General features: G+C 32.4%; 2 protein-coding genes across 2 annotated transcripts in view; both read left to right on the top strand.

The window, feature by feature from the left end:
* The window catches only part of LOC135137857 (leucine-rich repeat-containing protein 15-like), a 116,713-nt gene that overhangs the window by 20,683 nt on the left and 68,977 nt on the right, over positions 1 to 27,053 (top strand). The window lies entirely within an intron of this gene.
* LOC135137858 (slit homolog 3 protein-like) lies at positions 9,250 to 21,977 on the top strand. The gene is made up of 5 exons (XM_064067613.1): positions 9,250 to 10,489; positions 13,847 to 13,949; positions 14,002 to 15,111; positions 15,809 to 15,927; positions 21,638 to 21,977. Exons 1-5 carry the CDS (start codon positions 9,267 to 9,269, stop codon positions 21,975 to 21,977), a joined length of 2,895 nt encoding a protein of 964 aa, XP_063923683.1. The 5' UTR covers positions 9,250 to 9,266.

Raw genomic sequence — 27,053 nt, forward strand, 5'->3', positions numbered from 1 at the left:
GATATCTGTAAAATAATTTTTACAGAATTTCATTTTGAAATTCAGCTATTAGAAAAGTTGCCTAAAAAGTCACCAAAAATAATGGAATGTAGATTTCGACAAGATAATTCGAAAACATGGGTTGTTAACGCTCTCGGATGAAAATCTTCGACGTATTCATTTTCAAAATCAAATTTTTGAAAAATTCAAAAAGATTACAATATTAATTTTTGGGGATCCTTGAAAACAAGCAGAAATTTTCGAAGAAATGAAGCCGAAAGTAAATTTTAGGGCCTGAGATCTGTAAAAACTCCTTTTAGATACTTTTCGACGGTGCTCTAAACAAGTAAAATATTTCATAAAATATCACATTGAAAAATTGGATTTTGGAAAGCTGTCTAAAATCCTGAGCAACAAAATGAACAATTTTGCATGCCATAAACATTCTGACTGAAAAAATCCATTCACGACACTTAAACAACCAGATACATAGATATTTTGAAAGAATGTTAGCGTTAGTTTTTTGATAAAATTGGAACTAATAAAAATAAATGTGAGAAATTCAAAAATATAGCAATGATAAAAATTGGAATACCTTATTATCCAATTACGGTTTTTATCTAGTAAAGTAAGCTTTGATATTGTTGAATAAACTGATTTGATGATTTAGTTTTTTATCGGTCAGTAATCAAGCAAACAAATGTTTTAATTTTGTCAGCATAGATAATTTGTCATTGTGACAGATTCACAGACGATTGCGACATTATTTAAAAAGAAAATGCCTAAAATAGTTTTACTACAACAAAAAATTGCAATCAAAAGATCTTTTTTGCAGTTTCGAAAAGACAGCTCCGATCTTTCTTTCGAAGAAGTAACTATGAGGGTCTCGAACATATTTTCTCTAATGTAAAAATACGCTGTAAAATATTTTGTTTTTTTCTCATAGGTGGGAACACCAACTGTCGAAAATTTTATCAACAGGGGAAAAAAACTTAAAAACATCACTATCTGGCAAGCGAAAACCAGCGGATTTATTTACAAATTATATGTTTTGGAAAGACCTGCAACGAAAATTAGGCAAATTAATGAAAAGAACGAATATTTCACTGTAGAAACTCTTTTGGCATATTCTAGGGAACAGTTGGAACTTAAAAGGGGGCGAACCACATTATAAAAAATTCTTAAGTCAATGGGTTATCAACACAGGGAAGTAAATGGTTGTAAAATTCTATGTGAACAAAAACATGTCGTTACAGCCAAAATTACTTTTTTGAGAACATATTTACAGTTTCTAAATTCTTGTGAAAATTTGACTTTCGTGTATTCGGATGAAATATGGATCTATCAAAATTCAAAATGGTTCGTCCATTCGTCGCTGGGTGCACGATACTGATCTAAAAAGCAATCCCACCGAAATTAAAAGTGAAGGATCAAGGTTTACTATTCTCCACGCGAGTTGTTCAACGGGGTTCTTGGATGGTTGTAACAATTTTTTAAATTAAAAAAATTACGATAGAGACTATCATAAAACGATGGACGGGACAATTTTTCAAAACTGGGTGGTCACTCAGCCCATTCCTGCTTTGGCAAAGTTGAACAAAAATGTGTGGTAGTTTTAGACAAAGCACCATATCATTCGGTTCAGTTGGGTAAACCACCCACTTTTTCTAGTAAAAAATGTGAAATGCAGGAATGGCTCTTTAAACATTGTGCTGAATTTGCGAAAAAATTTTCGAAGAAACAGTTGTGGGATTTAATTAAACCCTTCAGAAACAATAGAAAAAAAAAGATATTTGGTAGACGAGACATTAACACTAGGAGGACGGCGTTTAATGCATACCTCTACGGACGGCTTGCGGTCATTTGACCGCTGTACTTTTTTTTCAGTTAGACATGGCCAATATCGTAAATACTTTATCAAAATTAATTAAACAACTAAATTACAGTAACATAAACATTAGAAAGTGGAAATCATAAATGAAACTTATGATTCAAAGCAATTTGCACACAAGAAATTTGTAACTTTTTTACATTTTCCGCATCAAGTATTTTTGCATCTATCACGCGTTCGGTTTGCTTTATTGCGGCATTTAGTTGCATGGCATTGTTTTCTTGTTCCTGTGAACTTTTCCTCAGGCAGTAGGTCATTTTTATTAGTTTGACCTGACCTGACCCAACATCACTTGCAGCGAGTTCTCTTCACAATTTCAAGAGGAATTTTCGTCTGCTTATTTTCTTCTTTATCACTTCCTGATATAAAATCCATGCATTTATTACAGCCAAGTCTAAAATGTTATAAATAACTTGTACGTGATCCGGCTTTGAACGAATTTTTTCTAGCCACTTGGTCCTCCATATCATCGCCATATTTTGTAAAGTTGCAATAAGCTAGGTGTCCAGAAGCTTTTTTCGATTATCTTGAATTATCATATCAGGATGCATAGTGCGCAAAACCAGAACATTTTTGTTTTTTTCCCTTGATATACAGTCGGCGTGGTAGTATTATATTTCAGAAATTTTGTGTCATATACATTACTACTATCCGTCTTGAGGCGAATTATTAAATTCTGCCAGTAATTCCAAATCTGTCATACATTTTCTCACCGAATGTTGCGACATTTTCAAAGCAAAAATCACCAAGAAAAAGCACACCTTTCACGAAAAGAACAAGATCCAAACCAAAGAATGTAATCACGTGCAATGCCAAAATAAATTAAGTTACCACGAAAATTACTAACCATGTTAGTGGAAATTGTGTCCAGATGTTGACAGTATGGGGTATCAGGTAATTTTAATTATTTCGAGAATTTTTGAAGCGATTTTTTTGCAGCGGTCAAATGACCGCACTCCGTCTTTCTAGGAAGACATATCCCCACACAGGTGACGAAAAGTCCTATTGCATTGCGATTTTTTCCACATACACTCAAGAACAAATAAATAATTGTCACAAAGGATAATAACGAAATCCTTTATAAAACCAGAGATATCAAGAATAAAAAATTCAAAAGCGGTCAAATGACCGCCTCCGTCGTTCTAGTGTTAAGAAAAAGTGGCCATGAAGTTCTTAGAATACCTCCGTACCATTGACAATATAATCCAATTGAAATGGCGTGGGGATTTTGTAAGAACTATTACAACAAGCATATAAATTCTCAACCTTCATTAAAAAATAGGGTGGAGAATTTATGGCTTGAGGCGCTTTCTAAATGTGCTCCAAGCATGTGGCAAAATTTTTGTAACTATTGTGAAAAACTTATTTCGGCAGATTGGGAAAAAAATATGGGAAATCTTTCGTACGAATCTATACCTCCTTTCATTATTTCGCTAGGTGAATCTGATTCAGAATCTGAATTTGAAAATGACGGTGATGATAAAGATTTTCATAGCGAAATTATGGAAATGGAGTGAATTGTAGCTTGTCGGGGGGTGATATTTTTACGCATCTTTCGTTCTAAATTTATCAAGGTAGTATGTGAAAAACCACCTGACGTACAACAAAATAAATATAATTTTAGTTAGATCATCCACGTTGTTACTTTGCACCAAATTTTAAGCATTTTCGTTTTTTTTTGTAACTCTTCATGGACCTGGAGAAGGCGTATAGTAACGTTCTTATTAATAAACGTTTAGAAGTACTTAGTAAAAGGAAATAAAGAGCACCGACGTAAGCATTAGTAATAGCTAAATAGATAAATCATTTAATTTCAGTCCGGAAACATGTTTCAGAAGAGCTAAACCCATAAAAGCACTAGATCAAGGTTGTTGTCTTTTACCAACCCTTTTAGTAATCTTAGAAAAGTGAAAAAAGAAGTGAGAAGATATGGAAATAGGCTGTTAAAAAAGGTCGAAATTTCCATTTCTAAGAAGAGTGGGCGAGCAGAACGAACTGATGATTGAGAATTAAAGATGAGTTGCTAAATATGGCATGCGACAATAGTCGTATGTAGAACCCCCATTCATATAAAAACAATGTTTAAGTGAAATTTTAGTGTTTGTTCCTTATATATGAAATAAACACTTACAAAAAACCGAAGAACTGTTTTAAATAGCGTAAAGTTTTATGCTTTCTAAGAAATGGATACCGTTAACTTGGTCATTGCTACTGGAAACTGAAAGTATCGGCAACAATGTTTATATTTCTGGCATATTTTTTTTACCTTTAATTTAATAAAACATAACCTAACGAAAAAACTTCAGGCATTTTTTTTTCTTCTGCATCGAATACCAACAAACTCACTAGATTTTCATGGCCAACCCTACTATATAAAGATCGTGAACGGATAATATTTTTTTCGAAAGAATTAATAAAAGAATGATAGATCTGGGTAACGAAAACTATTTCTTCTGAAATAACCTTACAATTACCAGAACTTCCAGTGAAGTCAACTTATTTAAGAAATAATTATGATTCCAGAGGAAGGATCGAATTTAAAAAATATGTAAGTTTATATTTTTAGATTTTAAACTAATTGGGAGGGATCATCGCAGGTCAAATCATGTATTCGTCGTCATGTGTCGCAAGATTATCATTTTTTTTGTATATATAGCGCAACACCAAGACGCAGTTCAGAGTGTTACAAACATTCGAAAAGTGCAGTCATGAAGACCTTCAAATCCACTATTATTTTTCTGCTTGCTGAGTTATCAATTGTGTTTGGAAATCCCAATGGTGCAGTTATAACCTGTTACAATTTCGGTGAGATGTCTTGGGATAGAATACGTGAAGTCGAAAACCCTTCGACACACCGAATCAGAGAAATTTGTCCAGGAGATGGCGACGAGTATCAACGTATCGAAGTCAAAGGATCAGTGAAAACTCTGTACGAAGATTCCTTCAAAGGAATACCCGAATTACACGAAATTCAAGTTTCCAAGACGAACTTAGAAGAAATTAAGCCTGAAACCTTCAAAGATCTGCCAAAGTTAGACATGCTAGATTTGACCGAAAACAATTTGCACGAAATTAAAAGTAGAACTTTTGTAAATCTGAAAGCTGTGAATTTGCACCTGCAAAAGAATTCGATTTCAGTTTTACAGGAGGGAGCGTTCGTAAACGTAACAGTTGTTCGACATTTAGGTATTGACAAGAATAATTTACAAGAATTAAAGCGAGGAGTTTTTCAAGATTTGTATGTGACACAGATGGAATTGGGATCAAATAATTGTTCTAAATACAGAAATAGATTCATCAGTTTTTGATTGCTAGCATATCGTTTCTTTAAGGTTGTCAGAAAATTCCGTTTCCGTACTTCGCCCAGGTGACTTGCGTAATATGCCTAAGTTGCAAGAAATAGTACTGTCAGAAAACAAATTAAAGGAAATCCCAGAGGGAGTTTTCAACAGTTCGAAAATTGAATCCATTAACTTGAACTTCAACGAAATTTCTTTTGTAGCTGGTAAAGCTTTCAACGATATGAAACATTTAAATTATATCGGTTTGGAATATAACAAACTTAAAGCATGGAATAGTAATTGGTTCTGTGGAGAAACACGGTTGACGATTGCACTTTCGACCAATTTCCTGGAGGCAATTCCTGCAGGAGCATTCACGTATATTCCAGAGGGTAGTACGCTAAAACTAGACAATAACCGTATCAAGAGCATTGACGATAGTGCGTTTAGTGGTGTGACCCGTTTGGAGAACATTGATTTGAGTTACAACAAAATAAAAGAGTGGAATGTTGACCATTTGAAAAATGTGGTAGTTGAAGATTTCGTTGATTTTACGGGTAATAAAATTAAGTGTCCTGAAGATGATGTAAGTGCTCTGGCTCCTAAAGCACAAACAGTTTATTTCGGCGAATGTATGTAGAAGCTCAGATCTCCAAATGTTTTTAAATTGTTATAGATTAAGTATGAACAGTCAAAATAAAATTTTGTGCGACAGTTAGTTAAAATGAAAAAACTGCATTATTTTTTGTTTAACTGTTTTAAGTTACGGTATTTTTAGAGCGAAGTGTTGCAAACAATTGTTATCTAGATTTTTGCGAAACTTTCACTACGATAATCCAAAATCGTGTGTCATAAGTTTATCAATTTTTTTGCTTATTCAGTGTTACAAACAAGGTGTGTACTCAAAAGTTGCATTTTGATACAAGACAAACAAATTCGCTACTCTTCCATGTATAAACATAAACCATTGCTAATTTTATTTTTTATGAGAGCTCCTGTAAATTAAAATAGAGATATGTGTGCAACGTTAGTGTTCCGGTTCGAAGTTTGTTAATATTTTGTTTTGATTTTGTTTGTTTTCCCGCGGATTGCTGACAAGTGTATTTTGGTCACTTTCCACTAGAAGCGCCATAGTACCGAGCAAAAGGGCCCGGTACTTGGGGTTGGCGCTGTTATCGAACAGAGTTATCGAGAAACCCTCAGAGAGGTAACATCGCTAAGGTGGGCGTTAAGTGAACGCAGTTGCCATCTTGTGTGACGTCAATCGCGAATTGTTGTCGCGAAACTTAGACACGTGGTTCCTTTGTGCATGCGGTCTACAAACCCTCAACCCAGGAGGCTGAACAAAACAAGGTAGGTGATCTTTTGATGCGTTTGTCAGCTTCGATCCAAATTTTAATATTATTTTTTTTGGAATTGTAAAATCGCCGCGAAAAAAAGGTGTTTTCAAAGCCTTTACGTCCAACAGTTAGAGTATTCTAAAAACTGCCGTCTTTAATTTTGGCGATTCCGGAGAAATATAAATTTTCGAAGTAATGAAGTCGAGAGTAAATTTCGCGGCTTGACATTTGCAAACACTCCTTTAGATTTCAGAAAATTTGACTAAAAAATTGGACTTTTACTGCCTAAAAATCTACATATACATATATAATATGTAGATATATAATCTGATCACGAGTTATATAATTGTGAAGTTTTTTTTATTCGTCGTGAAGCAATGGGGCGGAGCTTAACTGCAAAATCCTTATTTCTCTACGAGAAATTAGAAACATGTTTTTGAGTATTGTGTTGTTCAAAGCATTTATATTTTCCCTTTTTTTCTTAACATACATAGTAATCTTCGAACAACACGATACTCAAAAACATGTTTTGAATATCTTGTAAAGAAATAAATATTTTGCCGTTAAACTCCGTCCCCTTGATTCACAGCGAATAAAAAAAATCATCAATTCATCACAACTGAGATAGGGCGGGTGGGCGGGCCTACATTTTGCCTTTTAGTTTTAATATGTGTAGACTTCTTTTCACAACCTGAAACTTGAAACATGTTTAAAATGGAAAATCTGTATAAGGAAATATCGATTTTGTAATTAGGTTGTTATGTTTTATGTTTCTTGTTGTTAAAAAATGGCTATGTATAAGTATTAAGAAAAAAAACCCAAATATAAGCCCCACCCACCCACCCTATCTCAATTCTGATGATTGTTTTTATTCGCCGCAAGCCGAGGGGCGGAGCTTAATTGTAAAATCCTTATTTTATAACGAAAAATTACCATGTGAAATATGTTCTTAAGTAATCATATTATATCTTATACAAAGAAAACTAAATGTATTAATTTAAGCCTCGTCCACCCGCCCCATCTCAATTGGGATGATTTTTTTTATTCGTCATGAGCCAAGGAGGTGGAGCTTAATTGCAAAATCCTTATTTCTCTACAAGAAATAAAGACATCCTTTTGAATATCGTGTTTTTAAAAGAATACCATGTATATTAAGAAAAAACCAAGCAAAAAATTAAGTCCCACCCATATCTATCTCAAGCTCAACTGTGAAGAATTTTTCATTTGTTGTCATATCGAGAGGCGGAGCCTAATTTGAAAATCGGTACTTTCCTAAAAAAATACCATTTTAAACATATTTTAGCTTTATTGTTGTGAAAACAAGACTACATATATTAAGAAAAATAGGGCCAAATGTAAGCCCTTGTAGTTATAATACCTAATCTGTTTTTGTACTGACAGAAAGCTACACTGAATGATGGCAGCGAGCTATTTAAAATATGAGGAGTTTTGTAAATAGGTGATTAAATGGCTTAATATTAGTGAACCTCATTATCTCTATCAAAATTTGATTTTCGTGGAATTGGTGGTGTCAACCAGAAAAATGTCCTCCCTACTTCAGAAGATTTTCCTTCAAGTTGGCAGCACTGCACAGTATCGCAATTTGATTGGATGAAAACATTGAAAACTCAACGTAACGACGAACGTTAAAAGTTGGCCATCTCGAACGTTACTCCAACGGCGTCAACTTTCAATGGCATCGTCAATGCCGAACGGCAACGTCAGCGACAAGTTTATAAATCGACCTTTAAACAGCACGCGGTTCTTCTCGAAACGCCTATGTCACCGCTACTAGACTTCTCTGGAGCGCCCATTCGCGACTTCCGCTTCCAGGCTCTTCTTCGGCCGCCGTCGCCGACAATGAGTCATCGGCGACGTACATACGAGAACCCATAGGCGTCGTATCAGGGTGGCGTATGGGTTTATTTCGTAACAATACTTATTGGTCAGTTTTCCATTATTAGTAGCGTTGCGTCATTTTTTGTTATGACTTTTTCCACGTCTTTGATCGGCTCGGGTTCAGGTTCTTCTTCAGCATCATACACAGCCTCCTATAAGACTTGTTCATTTTCACCACAATTTTTTTAGGGCACAACTTTAATGAACATATTTATTTTACAGTTTACTGATCGTCGTATAGGTGAAATCATGTACACACTTTTTTTTTTAAATATATATTTCTTTAGGTTAAAGTAACTTTTAAATGGAACAAGTCGTGCTGCAACCTTCACCGACTCCTAGGTGTTATAAAAAATTGTTATTTTGATGTTCGCAAAACATTGCTGCCGATAACCCAAAGTCATGTCATAAGTTCATCTTTTTGTTTGTGCAGCACTATAGACAATATTTATGTTGTAAATTTACATAACACTGCAGGAAGCGTGATATTGAAGAACAAAATTTTTGGTAATACGAGTAAATACCATCCAAATTTTATAAAATAGCATATTCCTGTACTTGCGGTTTATGAATTCGCCTTGAGGTTTTCCCCTAGGTATCCAGATTTTCGCAAAAAATCCAAATTTAAATTTTCCGGGCTACAAAACACGTACTTGGAAATTAATTTTAGGATCCTCTATCGCTATGAGCATGACAAAGTACAAAACAAATCTATTTTAAAAATACTAACAAAATTATTTCCATTAGGCGGGATCATCGCAGGTCAAATCAAACACCCATCGGCAAATGTCACAAGATTATCATTTGTTTCAGTATATATAGCCCGACAACCTAGACGTAGATCAGACTCTTAAAAACACCCAAAGAAGCACAATCATGAAGAGCTTCAAATCCATAGTTGTTTTTCTGATTATTGAGTTATCCTTTGTGCTTGCAACTCCTGACGGTGCCGTCATAACTTGCTACCATTTCGGTCAGAACTCTTGGGAAAAAACACAAACCATCGAAAAGGCTTCTACCCACCAAATCAAAGAAATCTGTCCTGGAGATGGCGACCAGAATCAACGCATCGAAGTCAAAGGGTCAGTGAAAATTCTGTACGAAGATTCCTTCAAGGCTATACCCAAATTACGTGAAATCGAAGTTTCCGAGACGAACTTAGAAGAAATTCAGCCTGGAACCTTCAAAGATCTGCCAGAGTTAGACAACGTCGATTTGACGAAAAACAATTTGCAGGAAATTAAAAGTGAGACTTTTGTAAATCTGAAAGTTGGGAATTTGTCGCTGCACAAGAATTCGATTTCACTTCTTGAGGAAGGAGCGTTCGTGAATTTATCAGACGTTCAAGGATTTATTCTTAGAGGGAATAATTTGCAAGAACTGAAGCGAGGAGTTTTTCAAAATTTGTATGTAACACAAATCGATTTGAGGTCAAATAAAATTTCTAAAATAGAGGTTGGAACGTTTGCTGCTGTGTTTCCACGGAATGAAGGTGGAATAAATCTGGATTTATATAACAACAGAATTGAAGAAATAGATTCCTCAGTTTTTGATAACAAGCATATCGTTTCTTTAAGGTTGGAACATAATTCCATTTCCGCACTTCGCGAAGGTGACTTGCGCAATCTACCTAATTTAAAAAAGATACTACTATCAGAAAACAAAATTTCTGTTATAGCAAGTAAAGCTTTTGAGGGCTTGAAAGATTTAGATTTTGTTGGTATTGATGATAACAAACTGAAAGAATGGGATAGTAATTGGTTCTCAGGAGAACGAGCAATGGGGATTTCACTTTCGCATAATTCTCTGGAAACGATTCCTGCAGAAGCTTTCACAAATATTCCAGAAGGTAGTAAGTTATACCTAGACCACAACCGTATCAAGAGTATTTCCGACAGTGCTTTCAATGGTGTGACCAGATTGGAGTGTATTGATTTGAGTTACAACAAAATAAAAGAATGGAACCTTGACCTTTTGAAAAATGTGGAAATTGAAGATTTCGTTGATTTTACGGGTAATAAATTTGAGTGTCCTGAAGATGGTGGAACTGCTCTGGCTCCTAAAGCACTCTCAGTTGTTCACAGTTGTAGAGTTATGTAGCTCATTTTTTATGTCTGTGAGATAAAACTTTGTGCAATAGATAAAGATTTGTTGGTTAAATGTATGGCTTAAAATGAAAAAAACTACATTATTGTGTGTTTTATTTATTTTTTTTAATATGTTTCTATATATATTTTTTAAAGTCGAATCGAATCTTTTTGCATCTTGCAAGGGAGCATAAATACGACGAATCTGTGAAAAATAGAAATATCGAAGAACTGAGAAATTGAAAAATTTTGAAATCTGACAAATTAGGATATCGAAAAATTGAAAAATCAAGAAATGGAAATATAAAACAAAGTTGAAAAATTGGAACTTTCAAAAATCTAAGTAAAGGCGAAAATTCAAAAACCGAGAAATCAAGAAATCGAAAATCCAGAATTTAAAATAATTGGAAAAATTGAAAAATCGGAAAAGTGAAGAATCGAAAAACAGGAAAATCGAGAAATTGAAAAATTACAAAACTGAAATGAGGACAAATTGGGAAATCGAAAAATCGAAACATCGAAAAGTTGGAAAATTGAAAATCCGAAAAATCGTAAAATCAGAGAACTAAGAATTAGAAAAATCAACACATTGGAATATTCAAAAATTTAAACATTGAGAAATCGAAACATCAAAAGATCGAAAAATTGAGAAATCAAAATAAGTTAAAATCGAAAAGTGAAAAATCGAAAAACCGAAGAACTGAACAATTGAAAAATCGAAAATTTTGCAAATCGAAAAACTTAAAAATCTAAAATCGAGATTGAAAAGTCGAAAGATCGAAAAACAAACATATCAAAAAATTGAAAAATCTAAAGTTTAAAGATTCGAAAATTGAAAAATCGAAAAACTACAGAATTGGGAAATTGAGAAATCAAAAAATCTAGACTTTTAAAAATCGAACAATTAAAATATCGAAAAATTGAAAAATGGAAGAATGAAAAAATTACAAAATTGAAACATTCAATAATAGAATAATTGAAAATTGAAAAGCCGAAAAATCGAGAAGCCCAGAAATCAAGAAATCGAAAATTCAAAATTAAAAATAATGCAAAAATTGAAAGATCGGAGAATTCAATCGGAAAACAGAAAAATCGAGAAAAATTGAGAAATTGAATTAACCCAAAATACAAAAATTTTTAAATTGAAAAACCGAAGAACTGAAAATCGAAAAACCAAAAATATTACAAATCGGAAAGTTTAAAAACCGAAAAATCTAAAACCGAGGCGTCGGAAAATTGAGAGATCCAGAAACCAAAACTTCAAAAAACTGAAAAATCTAAAGTTTAAACGTTGGAAAATCGAAAAACTGAAACATCGAAAAGTTTAAAAAGTTTTCAAAAACTAAAAATCGAAAAAATTGAAAAATCTAGAATTCCAAAATCGAAAAATTTCAAAATCAAAATTCCAAAAAAATCCAAAAATTAAAACATTCAAAAATTGAAACATCGAAAAATCGAGAAAAATTGAAGTAATTGAATTTGAAAAATTCCAAAACAGAATTGAGAAAAATTGGGAAATCTAAAAATTGAAAAACCGTAATATTGAAAAAAATGGAAAATTGAAAAGCCGAAAAGTTGAAAAGCCGAGAAATTAAGAAATCGAAAATCCAAAATTTTAAAAATTTCAAAATTTGATAGATTGGAAACTTGAATCGATAAACAGAAAAATCGAGAAAAATTGAATTAATTTTATTTGAAACATTTCAAACTGAAATGAAGAAAAATTGAGATTTCTAAAAATTGAAAATATCGAAGTAATGAAAAAATGGTAAAATGAAAAGCCGAAAAGTCGAAAACTGGAAAAACCGAGAAATCGAAACATCGAAATATTCAAAAATTGCAATATCAAAAGATCGGGAAATCGAAAAATGAAAAGGCGAGGAGTTGAAAAATTGAAAAATTGAGAAATCAAGAAATCGAAAATACAAAATTTTAAAAAAATTGGAAAAATTGAAAAATCGGAAAATTGAAAAATCGGAAAACTGAAAAATCGAAAAACAGAAAAATCGAAACATCGAGACATAGGAAAATTGAAAAGCCGAAAAGTCGAAAAATCAGAAAACCAAAAACTAGAAAAATTGAAACTTCGAGAAATCGGAACATCAAAAAATCGAAAACCCAAGAACTGAAAATTCAAAAACCTAAAAATCGAAAAGTTGAAAAATCGAAAAATAAAAAATTTTACTAATCGGAAAATTAAAAAATTTAAAACCGATATCGGAAAGTCGAAAGATCGAGAAACCAAAACAACAACTGAAAAATCCAAAGTTTAAAAATTCGACAATTGAAAAATCGAAAAACTGCAGAATTGGAAAATTGAGAAGTCGAAAAGTTTAGAATTTTAAAAATCGAACAATTAAAATATCGAAAAATTGAAAAATCGAACGCTACAAATCGAGAAATCGAAAAATTAAGAAAACGGAATGTTGCAAAATTCCAAAACTGAAATATCGAAAAATTGAAAAACAGAAAAAAAATTGAAGAATGAGAACCAAGAAATCCAATTGTCAAAAAAATGGAAAAATTAAAACATTCAAAAATCGAAAAATTGAAAAAAGCCGAAAAACCGAAAAATCGAGAAATTGAAAAACAAATAACTGAAAAATCGAAAAATTTACCTTTAAAATTTAAAAATTTTAAAAATCAAAAATTAAAATATCGAAAAATTGAAAAATCTAAAATTTAAAAATCGGAAAATTGAAATATCGAAAAAGTAACAAATCGAGAAATCGAAAAATCGAAAGATTGAGAACCGGAATGATGTGAGATCCCAAAACCAAAATGCCAAAAAATTGAAAAATGAGAGAAAAATTGAAGAATCGAAAATCTGAAAAAGCCAAAACTGACCCATGAAAAGTCTAGATCGGAAAAATGAAAAATCAGAAACTTGAAAATCCAAAAATTGTAGAACTGATAAATTGAAAAATCTAAATATTGAAAAACAATCAATGAACGGATAAATTTTGAATAACGATTTACTGTGATTACAATAAACATAAAAGTTTGCAAAATTTTGTAAATTTCAAGTTAAATTGTGAATGTTATAAAATTTTGATTTTTTTAATCGATTTAAATCATCATATTGTTTAAAGTGTTTGCAGTATCCTGATTTAAGTTTTCCTAGAAAAGTTAGAGTAATTTTTTCGAAGGAATGACACCAGTTCTTCTGAAATAATCTTACAAATACCAGAACTTCAAGTGAAAGCAATTAGTTCTCAGTAAAGTCAAGTTATTTAGGAGATAGTTATGATTCAAGTAGGAGGATCGCAATTGGAAAATTTGATTGTTTATATTTTTAAATTTGAAATTGATTGGGCAGGATTATCGCAGGTCAACTGTCACAAGATATAATTTTTTGTGTATATATAGCGCGACAATCAAGACGCAGAGTGTTACACACACCCGAAGAAGTGTGGTCATGAATAACTTCAAACCCACTATTATTTTTCTATTAATTCTTGAGTTATCTATTGTGCTTGGAACTCCCAACCGTGCAGTTATAACTTGTTACCATCTCCGTGGAGATTCCTGGAACAGAATACGTGTGGTCGAAAACCATCGAAATCAAAGGAACAGCGAAAACCCTGTACGAAGATTCCTTCAAAGGTATACCCAAGTTGTGTGAAATCGACGTTGCCCAGGCGAACTTGGAAGAAATTCAGTCCGAAACATTCAAAAATTTGCCACATTTAGACATCCTAGATTTGAGCGGTAACAATTTGCATGAAATTAAAAGTAAAACTTTTGTAAATCTGAAAGTTCACAATTTGTACCTGCAAGAGCATTTTATTGCACTTCTACAGGAGAGAGCTTTCGTGAACTTATCAGACGTTGATGAATTAAATATCGAAAACAATAGCCTACAAGAACTGAAGCGAGGAGTTTTTCAAGATTTGTCTGTGAGAAGGATCGAATTGGGGTTAAATCATATTTCGAGAATTGAGGTTGGAACGTTTGATAGAGTGTTTTCAGGGGACGAACAGTCAATTCATTTGAATTTAATGAACAACAGTATTACAGAAATAGATCCCTCAGTTTTTAATCACAAGTATATCATTTTTTTAGGATTGGCAAATAATTCCATTTCCGTACTTCGCCCAGGTGACTTGCATAATTTACCTTATATGCAGGATATACAACTGATGGGAAACAAAATAAAGCAAGTCCCAGAGGGAGTTTTCAGCGGTTCGGAAATCAGATCCTTTGGCTTGGAGTTGAACGAAATTTCTTTTATTGCAAGTAAAGCTTTTGACGACATGAAATATTTATATTATGCTGGTCTTAGCAATAACAAACTGAAGGAACGGAATAAGAACCGTTGTTGGTTGGACTTTCGTACAATTTATCTGGAGACAATGCCTGCTGAAGCTTTCACAAATATTCCAGGAGATTCTATATTAAGACTAGACCATAACCGAATCCGCAGTATTTCAGACAGTGCTTTCAAAAGTGTGACACAACTGGGCAGCATTGATTTGAGTTACAATGAACTAGAAGAATGGAATCTTAGGGGTAATAGAATTAAGTGTCCTAAAGAGGGTTCAAACTCTCTGGTTCCTAAAGCGTATGTAGTTTATCTGAGTAATTGTCCTGAAGTTGTTGCGAAAGCACGACATTCAGGTCGAGCAAAATCTGTGAAATAAATTTCACACGTTTTTACTGAAACGTTTTTTGTGAAACTGTTATAAATATATATTTTTTAAGTCAAAGTAGTTTTTAGATTGAACAAGAAGTATTGTTCGCAGGTTATAGATGTTGCAAAACTTTCACTATGATAATCCAAAGCATAAGTCCTAAGTTTATCCCTTTTTTTGCTTACGCAACATTGTTAACAATATTCATTTTAAAAAGTTGTATCGGGTCAGCAGCATAATCTGTGTATATTTTAGTTTACTGCAGAAATTCAAAGGATTTTTTTTGTTAGTTGAATTTTAGACATTTGGACTTCTTTCTTCGATGGCTCGTACCACTTTTGCAGAATCGCTCACTGAAATATTATAGTGTTTTGAATTAAAAAATATATTTTCAAACGAAAGTTGTATCCCACAATTTCTTGGTAATTTTTGGCAACTTTTTCAAAAAGCAACATTTTTCAAACGATCCCCTATGTTCTATCAAGAAAATGCCTCTAACTATGTGTTTTTAATTCACCTGATGAACCTTGTGATGTTGTATTTTTGCTTTAATCATCAATTGCGTGTTGTCAACTTGTTGACTACGAAATAAGACAAAACCTCGTGCTGAATCTAAATTTTTATTCGGAAACTGCTACAGGAAATTTATGAATGATGCATTTTTTTTGTGTGGAAAATTATTCGTCGTGCCTTTCAGCCGACCAAGACACCTCCATGCCCCAAGCCCAGTCCTAGTCCGGCTCCGGTGGCGACGACTCCGGGGACTCCGGCGATGAGACCAGGGGCACCAATAATCCCACTGGGCTCGGGCTCGGCGTGAGCGGCGACGATGGCCATAACGACCAGGAAAGCCAAAAGGAAGAATTTGAACATGTTGATTGTGTTTTCTTACAAAGCACTGAAAACTCCGGCGGAAAAGCGTCTATTTATATGGAAATGCAACCATGATGCAATTTTTCTGTACTTTCTGTCAGCGGTCTATGCGAACCTTGGAAATTAGCAATGCACATGTTCTGATGTAATGAGTGAATGCATTACTGTTATCTGATTCATTACGGATTATTTACTGGCAAACTTGTATTTCTGGGGCTGTGAATGAAACGGAAATATTTTGTGTTGTGTCAAAAGCTCTTGATGGAGTCCTCAGTGCGTGGTTTTAAGCTGTTACAGTTAAGTGTTATGTAAGGGCGAATTCATAAACCACAACAAACATTTAAACAAGATTAAGTATGCAAAATTTGAGGTGACGTCATCAAATTGTTGGTAGGGATGACTAAACAAATTTTTTTAAAGCTTCGACCAGTTCTTAAAAAATACCAAGTGTGTAGTGTCACTGTCCTATAAAATTTTTGAAGGTTTAGACATAAGAAGTAGTTACATCACATTTAGGTACTACACGAATTGAACTTTTTTTTTATTAACATAATTTTAGACACTCGTAATCAAAGACATTTCCGTCCACTGAAATAGGTATATATTAATAATAATAATAATAGGTATATATTTGCCAAACAGCATAAGCCACAAGTAGGCAAAAAAAAAATACAAAATACATATATAACAGGAAATTACAATTACAATTACAATTAAGTTACAACACATAGGGATGCAATTTTCCAGACAAAATCTTAACAATAAAGTGCAAAGAATCGCTGAATAAATCACAGTCACGACAAATTATATTGAAATAACAATGCATTAAATAGACTGGACTTTTGCGAAGTACATTTGTTCTTGCATTAAGATTATAAAAACTTAAGTATAGACGGACTCCTGCTCTTGGAACTAAAAAATTTATGGAGCCTAATAGGTCAGTGCAATCTATTTTAACCCAAACTAAGTTATACAAAAATTTAACAGCTGCAGTTATGCGACGGAATTCGAGTGATTCACAGTTAAACATCTGCAGAAGCTCACCATGGTCGATTCCTCTAGGCGGGTAGAAACCATGAGTTTTAAACATGAGATATTTCAAAAATCTCCTTTGAATTGACTCAATGTGGTGTTTATGGACTACATATATGGGATGCCAAACTAGACTACCATATTCAAGCTTAGGTCTAACTAAAGAATAGTACAAAACCTTCAGAACATGCAAACTTTTGAAATCCTTACAATTTCTATAGATGAAACCTAAGGTCTTATTGGCTGATTTAACCATTTCATTTATATGTGTAGTGAAATTTAATGCACAATCAAATATTACACCAAGATCACGAGATTCCTTAAGTCTATTCAGTGTGTAATTATTAATATAATAGTCATATTGAAGGATATGTATTTTCTTTTTTGTAAACGTCATAACATAACATTTAGCTACATTGAGATGCAGTTTATTGTTGACACACCAAAGATATAGGTTATCCAGATCTTGTTGTAATTGATGACAATCACTTATAGACGCTACAGAGTTAAAAATTTTTAAATCATCGGCAAACATCAACTTATTACATCTAATAATTTCCGGCAGATCGTTAATAAATATAAGGAACAATAGTGGTCCCAAATTTGAGCCCTGAGGGACACCCGATGTAGCCATGAATGGATGTGACTGATGCCCCATATATTCTACATATAGAACCCGATCAAATAAGTAAGATGATAGAAGATGTAATATATGATCATTAAATCCAAGTAAATTCATCTTGTCAAGTAAGATGAATATATCTATTTGATCAAAGGCCTTACAAAAATCTGTGTAAATCACTGAAATATTGTAATTATGACGACGAAATCTGTATCATAAAAAAAACTAAAATATCAAAGCTTAGAAATCTTAGAAAAATCGAGAAATTGAATAATTCCAAACCTGCAAAGACGAAAAACTGGGAAATCGAAAAACCGAGAAATCGAATAATTGAAAATCGAGATATACAAAACTGAAACATCGAGAAATCGAAACATCAAAGGATCGAAAAACTGAGAAATCCAATTAGCCTAAAATAGGAAAGTTAAAAATTAAAAATCAAAGAACTAAAAAATCCAAAAACTGAAATATTGAAAAATCGAAAAACAAAAATTTTACAATTCGAAAAATTTAAAAACCGAAAAATCTAATACCGAAAAGTCGGAAAATCCAAAGATCGAGAAATCAAAACATTAAAAAACTAAAAAATCCAAAGTTTAAAAACTCGAAAATTGGAAAATCGAAGAACTGAAAAATCGAGAAATTGAGAAATCGAAACATCTAAAATTTTAAAAATCGAAAAATCAAAATATCTTAGCACTTGTTAAGATAAAACTGATATTGGCAAATCGCATACCCAAGAAGAAAATGAAGAGTGGGTGGGCGGGGTCAATATTTGCCAAGATAAGACTGATTTTTGGCTCTACACTTCATTTTCTTAGAGGTATTTCATTTGGTAACATCAGTCTTATTTTAGTCCATTCGCCCTCCATTTTCTTATAGAGTTTGCCAATATCAGTCTTATCTTAGCAGGCACTAGCCCCGCCCACCCACCCTCTCTTTTCTTAGAAGGTATGTCATTTGCCAAAATTAGTCTTATTTTAGCAGGTACTAGCATTCTAAGAAAATAAAGGGCGGATGGGCGGGGCTAGTGCTTGCCAAGATAAAGCTGATATTGCCAAACAACATACCCGCTAAGAAAATAAGGGGGTTGTGGGTGGGGCTAGTACTTGCCAAAATAAGACTGATTTTGGCAAATCGCATACTCAAGAAGAAAATAACGGGTGGGTGGGCGGGGCCAATACTTGTCATGATAAGACTGATTTTGGCAAATGATACAGCCTCTACTCTTCATTTTCTTAGAGGGTAGGTCATTTGCCAAGATCAGTCTTATCTTAGCAGGTACTAGCCCCGCCCACCCACCCTCTCTTGTCTTAGAGTCTATGTTATTTGCCAAAATCAGTCTTATCTTAGCAGGTACTAGCACTCTAAGAAAATAAAGGGCGGATGGGGGGCTAGTGCTTGCCAAGATAAAGCTGATATTGCCAAACAACATACCCTCTAAGAAAATAACGGGTTTGTGGGTGGGGCTATTACTTGCCAAAATAAGACTGATTTTGGCAAATCGCATACTCAAGAAGAGAATAACGGGTGGGTGGGCGGGGCCAATACTTGTCATGATAAGACTGATTTTGGCAAATGATACACCCTCTACTCTTCATTTTCTTAGAGGGTAGATCATTTTCGAAAATCAGTCTTATCTTAGCAGGCACTAGTCCCACCCACCCACCCTGTTTTTCCTTAGAGTCTATGTTATTTGCCAAAATCAGTCTTGACTTAGCAGGTACTAGCATTCTAAGAAAATAAAGGGCGGATGGGCGGGGCTAGTGCTTGCCAAGATAAAGCTGATATTGCCAAACAACATACCCTCTAAGAAAATAACGGGTTTGTGGGGGGGGGGCTATTACTTGCCAAAAGAAGACTGATTTTGGCAAATAGCATACTCAAGAAGAAAATAACGGGTGGGTGGGCGGGGCCAATACTTGTCATGATAAGACTGATTTTGGCAAATGATACACCCTCTACTCTTCATTTTCTTAGAGGGTGGATAATTTTCCAATATCAGTCTTATCTTAGCAGGCACTAGCCCCGCCCACCCACTCTCTCTTTTCTTAGAGTCTATGTTATTTGCCAAAATCAGTCTTATCTTAGCAGGTACTAGCACTCTAAGAAAATAAAGGGCGGATGGGCGGGGCTAGTGCTTGCCAAGATAAAGCTGATATTGCCAAACAACATACCCTCTAAGAAAATAACGCGTTTGTGGGTGGGGCTATTACTTGCCAAAATAAGACTGATTTTGGCAAATCGCATACTCAAGAAGAAAATAACGGGTGGGTGGGCGGGGCCAATACTTGTCATGATAAGACTGAATTTGGCAAATGATACAGCCTCTACTCTTCATTTTTTTAGAGGGTAGGTTATTTGCCAAGATCAGTCTTATCTTAGCAGGCACTAGCCCCACCCACCCACCCTCTCTTTCCTTAGAGTCTATGTTATTTGCCAAAACCAGTCTTATCTTAACAGGTACTAGCACTCTAAGAAAATAAAGGGCGGATGGGCGGGGCTAGTGCTTGCCAAGATAAAGCTGATATTGCCAAACAACATACCCTCTAAGAAAATAACGGGGTTGTGGGTGGGGCTAGTACTTGCCAAAATAAGACTGATTTTGGCAAATAGCATACTCAAGAAGAAAATAACGGGTGGGTGGGAGGGGCCAATCCTTGCCATGATAAGACCGATTTTGGCAAATGATACACCCTCTACTCTTCTTTTTCTAAGAGGGTAGGTCATTTGCCCATATCAGTCTTATCTTGCCGTTTACGACTTTTGCCGTCTTCCCCGCCACAAGAAAGTTAGAGTGGACCGACAATAGTCGTTCTCCCCGCTAAAGGGTTAAACATCACAAGATCGAAAAGTTGAAAGTTGCATTTCAAATAAAAGAAAAATTAAGGAAACGGAATGAAAAATTGAAAATGGAAAAGCTAAAAAATCGAATTGTCGAAGAACTCAGAAGTCCAAAAATCTAATATTTTAAAAATCGAAAAAAAAAAATTCGGAAAATTGAAAAATCTAGAATTTTAAAAACGAAAAATTGCAATATTGAAATAGTTACAAATCGAGAAATCAAATTCTCAATAAAAAAAAAAAACTCTTAACAAATTGTACTTAATAAAAGACTAAATGACGAACTCTGCATATTTACATGATGTTGGAAATTTTTTTCTAAATAAAATATAGAATCCTTTTTTAAATCGTCGTGCGGCAACCTTCACCAACTCTTCTAGGTGTTATAAAAATTGTCGTTTTGATGTTCGCAAAACATTGCTGCCGATAACCCAAACTCGTGTCATAAGTTCATCTTTTTGTTTGTGCAGCACTATAGACAATATTTATGTTGGAAATTTACATAACATTGCAGGAAGCATGATATGGAAGAGCTTCCTCATTATCTTTTGTTATTGTAATAAATGGTGATATTGTAATGATAACCTGTGACCTTGTAGTTTATCAAAATGGGCCCACCTTTTTAAAAAGACGTGATCAGAAACGCTTCTACACACCAAATCATTGGTAATGAGCAAAATTACATTTTGAAGAAGGGTCAAATCTAGTCAGCACTCTTAGTTTTACAAATTAAAAATTCAGAAACTTATACGAACAATGAAGTTATTGCTCCGGGGTTAGAAAACATCTACTTAGAAGATAATTTTTGGATGCTCTATCGCAAGATCAAACGAAAATTGAGCGTGACAAAAACAATAACATAAAACCAAAACAGATCTATTTTAAAAATATTAACAAGATTATTTTAGTTACGCGGTATCATCGCAGGTCAATTCAAATACCGACCGTCATATGTCAGAAGATTATCACTTTTTCTGTATATATAGCCCGACAACCAAAATTTAGTTCAGAGTGTTACAAACATCCAAAGAAGAGCAGCCATGAAGAGCTTCAAATCCATTATTGTTTTTCTAATTGTTGAGTTATCCTTTGTGCTTATAACTACAGACACTGCAGACATAACTTGTTACCATTTCGGTGAAAATTCTTGGGAAGTAACACAAGCCAGTCGAAAACGCTTCAACACACCAAATCAAAGAAATTTGTCCTGAAGATGGCGAGCACAAGCAGCGCATCGAACTCAAAGGGTCAGTGGACATTCTGTACGAAGACTCCCTCGAAGGTATACCCAAATTATCTGAAATTAAAGTTTATGACAAATTGCTTAGAAGAAATTGAACCTGGAACCTTCAAAGATCTGCCAAAGGTGGACAACGTAGAAGTGAGCATCAACCCTTTGCAGGAAATTAAAAGTGGGACTTTTGTAAATTTGCACTTGAAAAATTTCAAAACTGAAATGACGAAAAATTTGGGAATCTTAAAATTAAAAAACTGAAATATGGAAAAAATGGGAAATTGAAAAGCCAAAAAGTTGTGAAATCAAATCGAAACATCGAAATATTCAAAAACTGAAACATCGACAAATTGAATCATCAAAAGGTCGAGAAATCGAGGAGTGGAAAATCGACAAATCGAATTAACCTAAAATGGGAAAGTTACAAATAAAAAATCAAAGAACTGAAAAATCTAAAAACTGAAAAATTGAAAAATCGAAAAACAAAAATTTTACAAATCGAAAAATGTAAAAACTGAAAAATCTAGTGGGTACCTAAAAGTCGAAAAATCGAAAGATCGAGAAATCAAAACAACAAAAAACCAAAAAAAGCGAAAGTACAAAAACTCGAAAATTGGAAAATCGAAGAACTGAAAAATCGAGAAATTGAGAAATCCAAACATCTAAAATTTAAAAAATCGAAAAATTAAATAATTGAAAAATAGAGAACATCACAAGAACGAAAAGTTGAAAGATACATTTCAAATAAAAGAAAAATTAAGGAAACGGAATGAAAAATTGAAAAATGGAAAAGCTGAAAAATCGAATTGCCTTTGAAAAACTCGAACATTAAAAATCGAAAAATTAAAAATTGAAAAGCCGAAATATCGAAAAACCGAGAAATCAAGAAATCGAAAATCCAAAATTTAAAAAATTGCAAAAATTGATTGCACTTGAAAAATTTCAAAACTGAAATGACGAAAAATTTGGGAATTTTAAAATTGAAAAAACTGAAATATGGAAAAAATGGGAAATTGAAATGCCAAAAAGTTGTAAAATCGAAAATACGAGAAATCGAAACATCGAAATATTCAAAAACTGAAACATCCAGAAATCGAATCATCAAACAGTCGAGAAATCGAGGAGTGGAAAATCGAGAAATCGAATTAACCTAAAATGGGAAAGTTACAAATAAAAAATCAAAGAACTGAAAAATCTAAAAACTGGAAAATTGAAAAATCGAAAAACAAAAATTTTACAATTCGAAAAATGTAAAAACTGAAAAATCTAGTAGGTATCTAAAAGTCGAAAAATCGAAATATCGAGATATCAAAACAACAAAAAACCAAAAAAATCTAAAGTTCAAAAACTCGAAAATTAGAAAATCGAAGAACTGAAAAATCGAGAAATTGAGAAATCGAAACATCTAATAAAAAATTGAAAAATCGAGAACATCACAAGAACGAAAAGTTGAAAGATACATTTCATAAAAGAAAAATTAAGGAAACGGAATGAAAAATTGAAAAATGTAAAAGCTGAAAAATCGAATTTTTTTTGCAAAACTCGACATTAAAAATCGAAAAATTAAAAATTGAAAAGCCGAAACATCGAAAAACCGAGAAATCAAAAAATCGAAAATCCAAAATTCAAAAAATTGCAAAAATTGATTGCACTTGAAAAATTTCAAAACTGAAATGACGAAAAATTTGGGAATCTTAAAATTGAAAAACTGAAATATGGAAAAAATGGGAAATTGAAAAGCCGAAAATTTGTAAAGTCGAAAATCCGAGAAATCGAATCATCGAAATATTCAAAAACTGAAACATCGAGAAATCGAATCATCAAAAGGTCGAGAAATCGAGGAGTCGAAATTCGAGAAATCGAATTAGCCTAAAATGGGAAAGTTAAACATAAAAAATCAAAGAACTGAAAAATCTAAAAACTAAAAATTGAAAAATTGAAAAACAAAAATTTTACAAATCGAAAAATGTAAAAACTGAAAAATCTAGTAGGTACCTACAAGTCGAAAAATCGAAATATCGAGAAATCAAAACAACAGCAAACCAAAAAATCTGAAGTTCAAAAACTCGAAAATTGGAAAATCGAAGAACTGAAAAATCGAGAAATTGAGAAATCCAAACATCTAAAATTTAAAACATCGAAAAATTAAAAAATTGAAAAATAGAGAACATCACAAGAACGAAAAGTTGAAAGATACATTTCAAATAAAAGAAAAATTAAGGAAACGGAATGAAAAATTGAAAAATGGAAAAGCTAAAAATCGAATTGTCTTTGAAAAACTCGAACATTAAAAATGGAAAAATTAAAAATTGAAAAGCCGAAATACCGAAAAACCGACAAATCAAGAAATTGAAAATCCAAAATTTAAAAAATTGCAAAAATTGATTGCACTTGACAAATTTCAAAACTGAAATGACGAAAAATTTGGGAATCTTAAAATTGAAAAACTGAAATATGGAAAAAATGGGAAATTGAAAAGCCGAAAATTTGTAAAATCGAAAATCCGAGAAATCGAAACATCGAAATATTCAAAAACTGAAACATCGAGAAATCGAATCATCAAAAGGTCGAGAAATCGAGGAGTCGAAAATCGAGAAATCGAATTAGCCTAAAATGGGAAAGTTAAACATAAAGAATCAAAGAACTGAAAAATCTAAAAACTAAAAATTGAAAAATCGAAAAACAAAAATTTTACAAATCAAAAAATGTAAAAACTGAGAAATCTAGTAGGTACCTAAAAGTCGAAAAATCGAAAGATCGAGAAATCAAAACAACAAAAAACCAAAAAAATCCAAAGTTCAAAAACTCGAAATTTGGAAAATCGAAGAACTGAAAAATCGAGAAATTGAGAAATCGAAACATCTAAAACTTAAAAAATCGAAAAATTAAAAAATTGAAAAATCGAGAACATCACAAGAACGAAAAGTTGAAAGCTACATTTCAAATAAAAGAAAAATTAAGGAAACGGAATGAAAAATTTAAAAATGGAAAAGCTAAAAATCGAATTGTGTTTGAAAAACTCGAACATTAAAAATCGAAAAATTAAAAATTGAAAATCCGAAATATCGAAAAACCGAGAAATCAAGAAATGGTAAATCCAAAATTTAAAAAATTTCAAAAATTGATTGCACTTGAAAAATTTCAAAACTAAAATGACGAAAAATTTGATAATGTTAAAATTGAAAAAACTGAAATATGGAAAAAATGGGAAATTGAAATGTCAAAAAGTTGTAAAATCGAAAATTCGAGAAATCGAAACATCGAAATATTCAAAAACTGAAACATCGAGAAATCGAATCATCAAAAGGTCGAGAAATCGACGAGTCGAAAATCGAGAAATCGAATTAGCCTAAAATGGGAAAGTTAAACATAAAAAATCAAAGAACTGAAAAATCTAAAAACTAAAAATTGAAAAATCGAAAAACAAAAATTTTACAAATCGAAAAATGTAAAAACTGAAAAATCTAGTAGGTACCTACAAGTCGAAAAATCTAAATATCGAGAAATCAAAACAACAGAAAACCAAAAAAATCTAAAGTTCAAAAACTCGAAAATTGGAAAATCGAAGAACTGAAAAATCGAGAAATTGAGAAATCCAAACATCTAAAATTTAAAAAATCGAAAAATTAAAAAATTGAAAAATAGAGAACATCACAAGAACGAAAAGTTGAAAGCTACATTTCAAATAAAAGAAAAATTAAGGAAACGGAATGAAAAATGTAAAAGCTGAAAAATCGAATTTTTTTTGCAAAACTCGACATTAAAAATCGAAAAATTAAAAATTGAAAAGCCGAAACATCGAAAAACCGAGAAATCAAGAAATCGAAAATCCAAAATTCAAAAAATTGCAAAAATTGATTGCACTTGAAAAATTTCAAAACTGAAATGACGAAAAATTTGGGAATCTTAAAATTGAAAAACTGAAATATGGAAAAAATGGGAAATTGAAAAGCCGAAAATTTATAAAATCGAAAATCCGAGAAATCGAAACATCGAAATATTCAAAAACTGAAACATCAAAAGGTCGAGAAATCGAGGAGTCGAAAATCGAGAAATCGAATTAGCCTAAAATGGGAAAGTTAAACATAAAAAATCAAAGAACTGAAAAATCTAAAAACTAAAAATTGAAAAATCGAAAAACAAAAATTTTACAAATCGAAAAATGTAAAAACTGAAAAATCTAGTAGGTACCTACAAGTCGAAAAATCTAAATATCGAGAAATCAAAACAACAGAAAACCAAAAAAATCTAAAGTTAAAAACTCGAAAATTGGAAAATCGAAGAACTGAAAAATCGAGAAATTGAGAAATCCAAACATCTAAAATTTAAAAAATCGAAAAATTAAAAAATTGAAAAATAGAGAACATCACAAGAACGAACAGTTGAAAGATACATTTCAAATAAAAGAAAAATTAAGGAAACGGAATGAAAAATTGAAAAATGGAAAAGCTAAAAATCGAATTGTCTTTGAAAAACTCGAACATTAAAAATGGAAAAATTAAAAATTGAAAAGCCGAAATACCGAAAAACCGACAAATCAAGAAATTGAAAATCCAAAATTTAAAAAATTGCAAAAATTGATTGCACTTGACAAATTTCAAAACTGAAATGACGAAAAATTTGGGAATCTTAAAATTGAAAAAACTGAAATATGGAAAAAATGGGAAATTGAAATGCCAAAAAGTTGTAAAATCGAAAATCCGAGAAACGAAACATCGAAATATTCAAAAACTGAAACATCGAGAAATTGAATCATCAAAAAGTCGAGAAATCGAGGAATGGAAAATCGAGAAATCGAATTAGCCTAAAATGGGAAAGTTAAAAATAAAAAATCAAAGAACTGAAAAATCTAAAAACTGAAAAATTGAAAAATCGATAAACAAAAATTTTACAAATCGAAAAATGTAAAAACTGAAAAATCTAGTAGGTACCTAAAAGTCGAAAAATCGAAGGATCGAGAAATCAAAACAACAAAAAACCAAAAAAATCTACAGTTCTAAAACTCTAAAATTGGAAAATCGAAGAACTGAAAAATCGAGAAATTGAGAAATCGAAACATCTAAAATTTAAAAAATCGAAAAATTAAAAAATTGAAAAATCGAGAACATCACAAGAACGAAAAGTTGAAAGCTACATTTCAAATAAAAGAAAAATTAAGGAAACGGAATGAAAAATTGAAAAGTGTAAAAGCTGAAAAATCGAATTTTCTTTGCAAAACTCAACATTAAAAATCGAAAAATTAAAAATTGAAAAGCCGAAATATCGAAAAACCGAGAAATCAAGAAATCGAAAATCCAAAATTTAAAAAATTGCAAAAATTGATTGCACTTGAAAAAT

This window comes from Zophobas morio, unplaced genomic scaffold (assembly GCF_036711695.1).
Source record: "Zophobas morio isolate AGI-343-1 ecotype UQ-CSIRO unplaced genomic scaffold, CSIRO_AGI_Zmor_V1 ptg000030l, whole genome shotgun sequence".
Classification (NCBI taxonomy): domain Eukaryota; kingdom Metazoa; phylum Arthropoda; class Insecta; order Coleoptera; family Tenebrionidae; genus Zophobas; species Zophobas morio.

What these genes read in the sequence shown, in the direction of transcription:
- LOC135137858 (XM_064067613.1), top strand. Translation starts at nt 9,267, where the DNA reads ATGAAGAGCTTCAAATCCATAGTTGTTTTTCTGATTATTGAGTTATCC. An exon ending in CACAGTTGTAGAGTTATGTA is followed by an intron (nt 10,490 to 13,846) that starts GCTCATTTTTTA and finishes GTGTATATATAG; the next exon opens with CGCGACAATCAAGACGCAGA. An exon ending in TAATTCTTGAGTTATCTATT is followed by an intron (nt 13,950 to 14,001) that starts GTGCTTGGAACT and finishes ATCTCCGTGGAG; the next exon opens with ATTCCTGGAACAGAATACGT.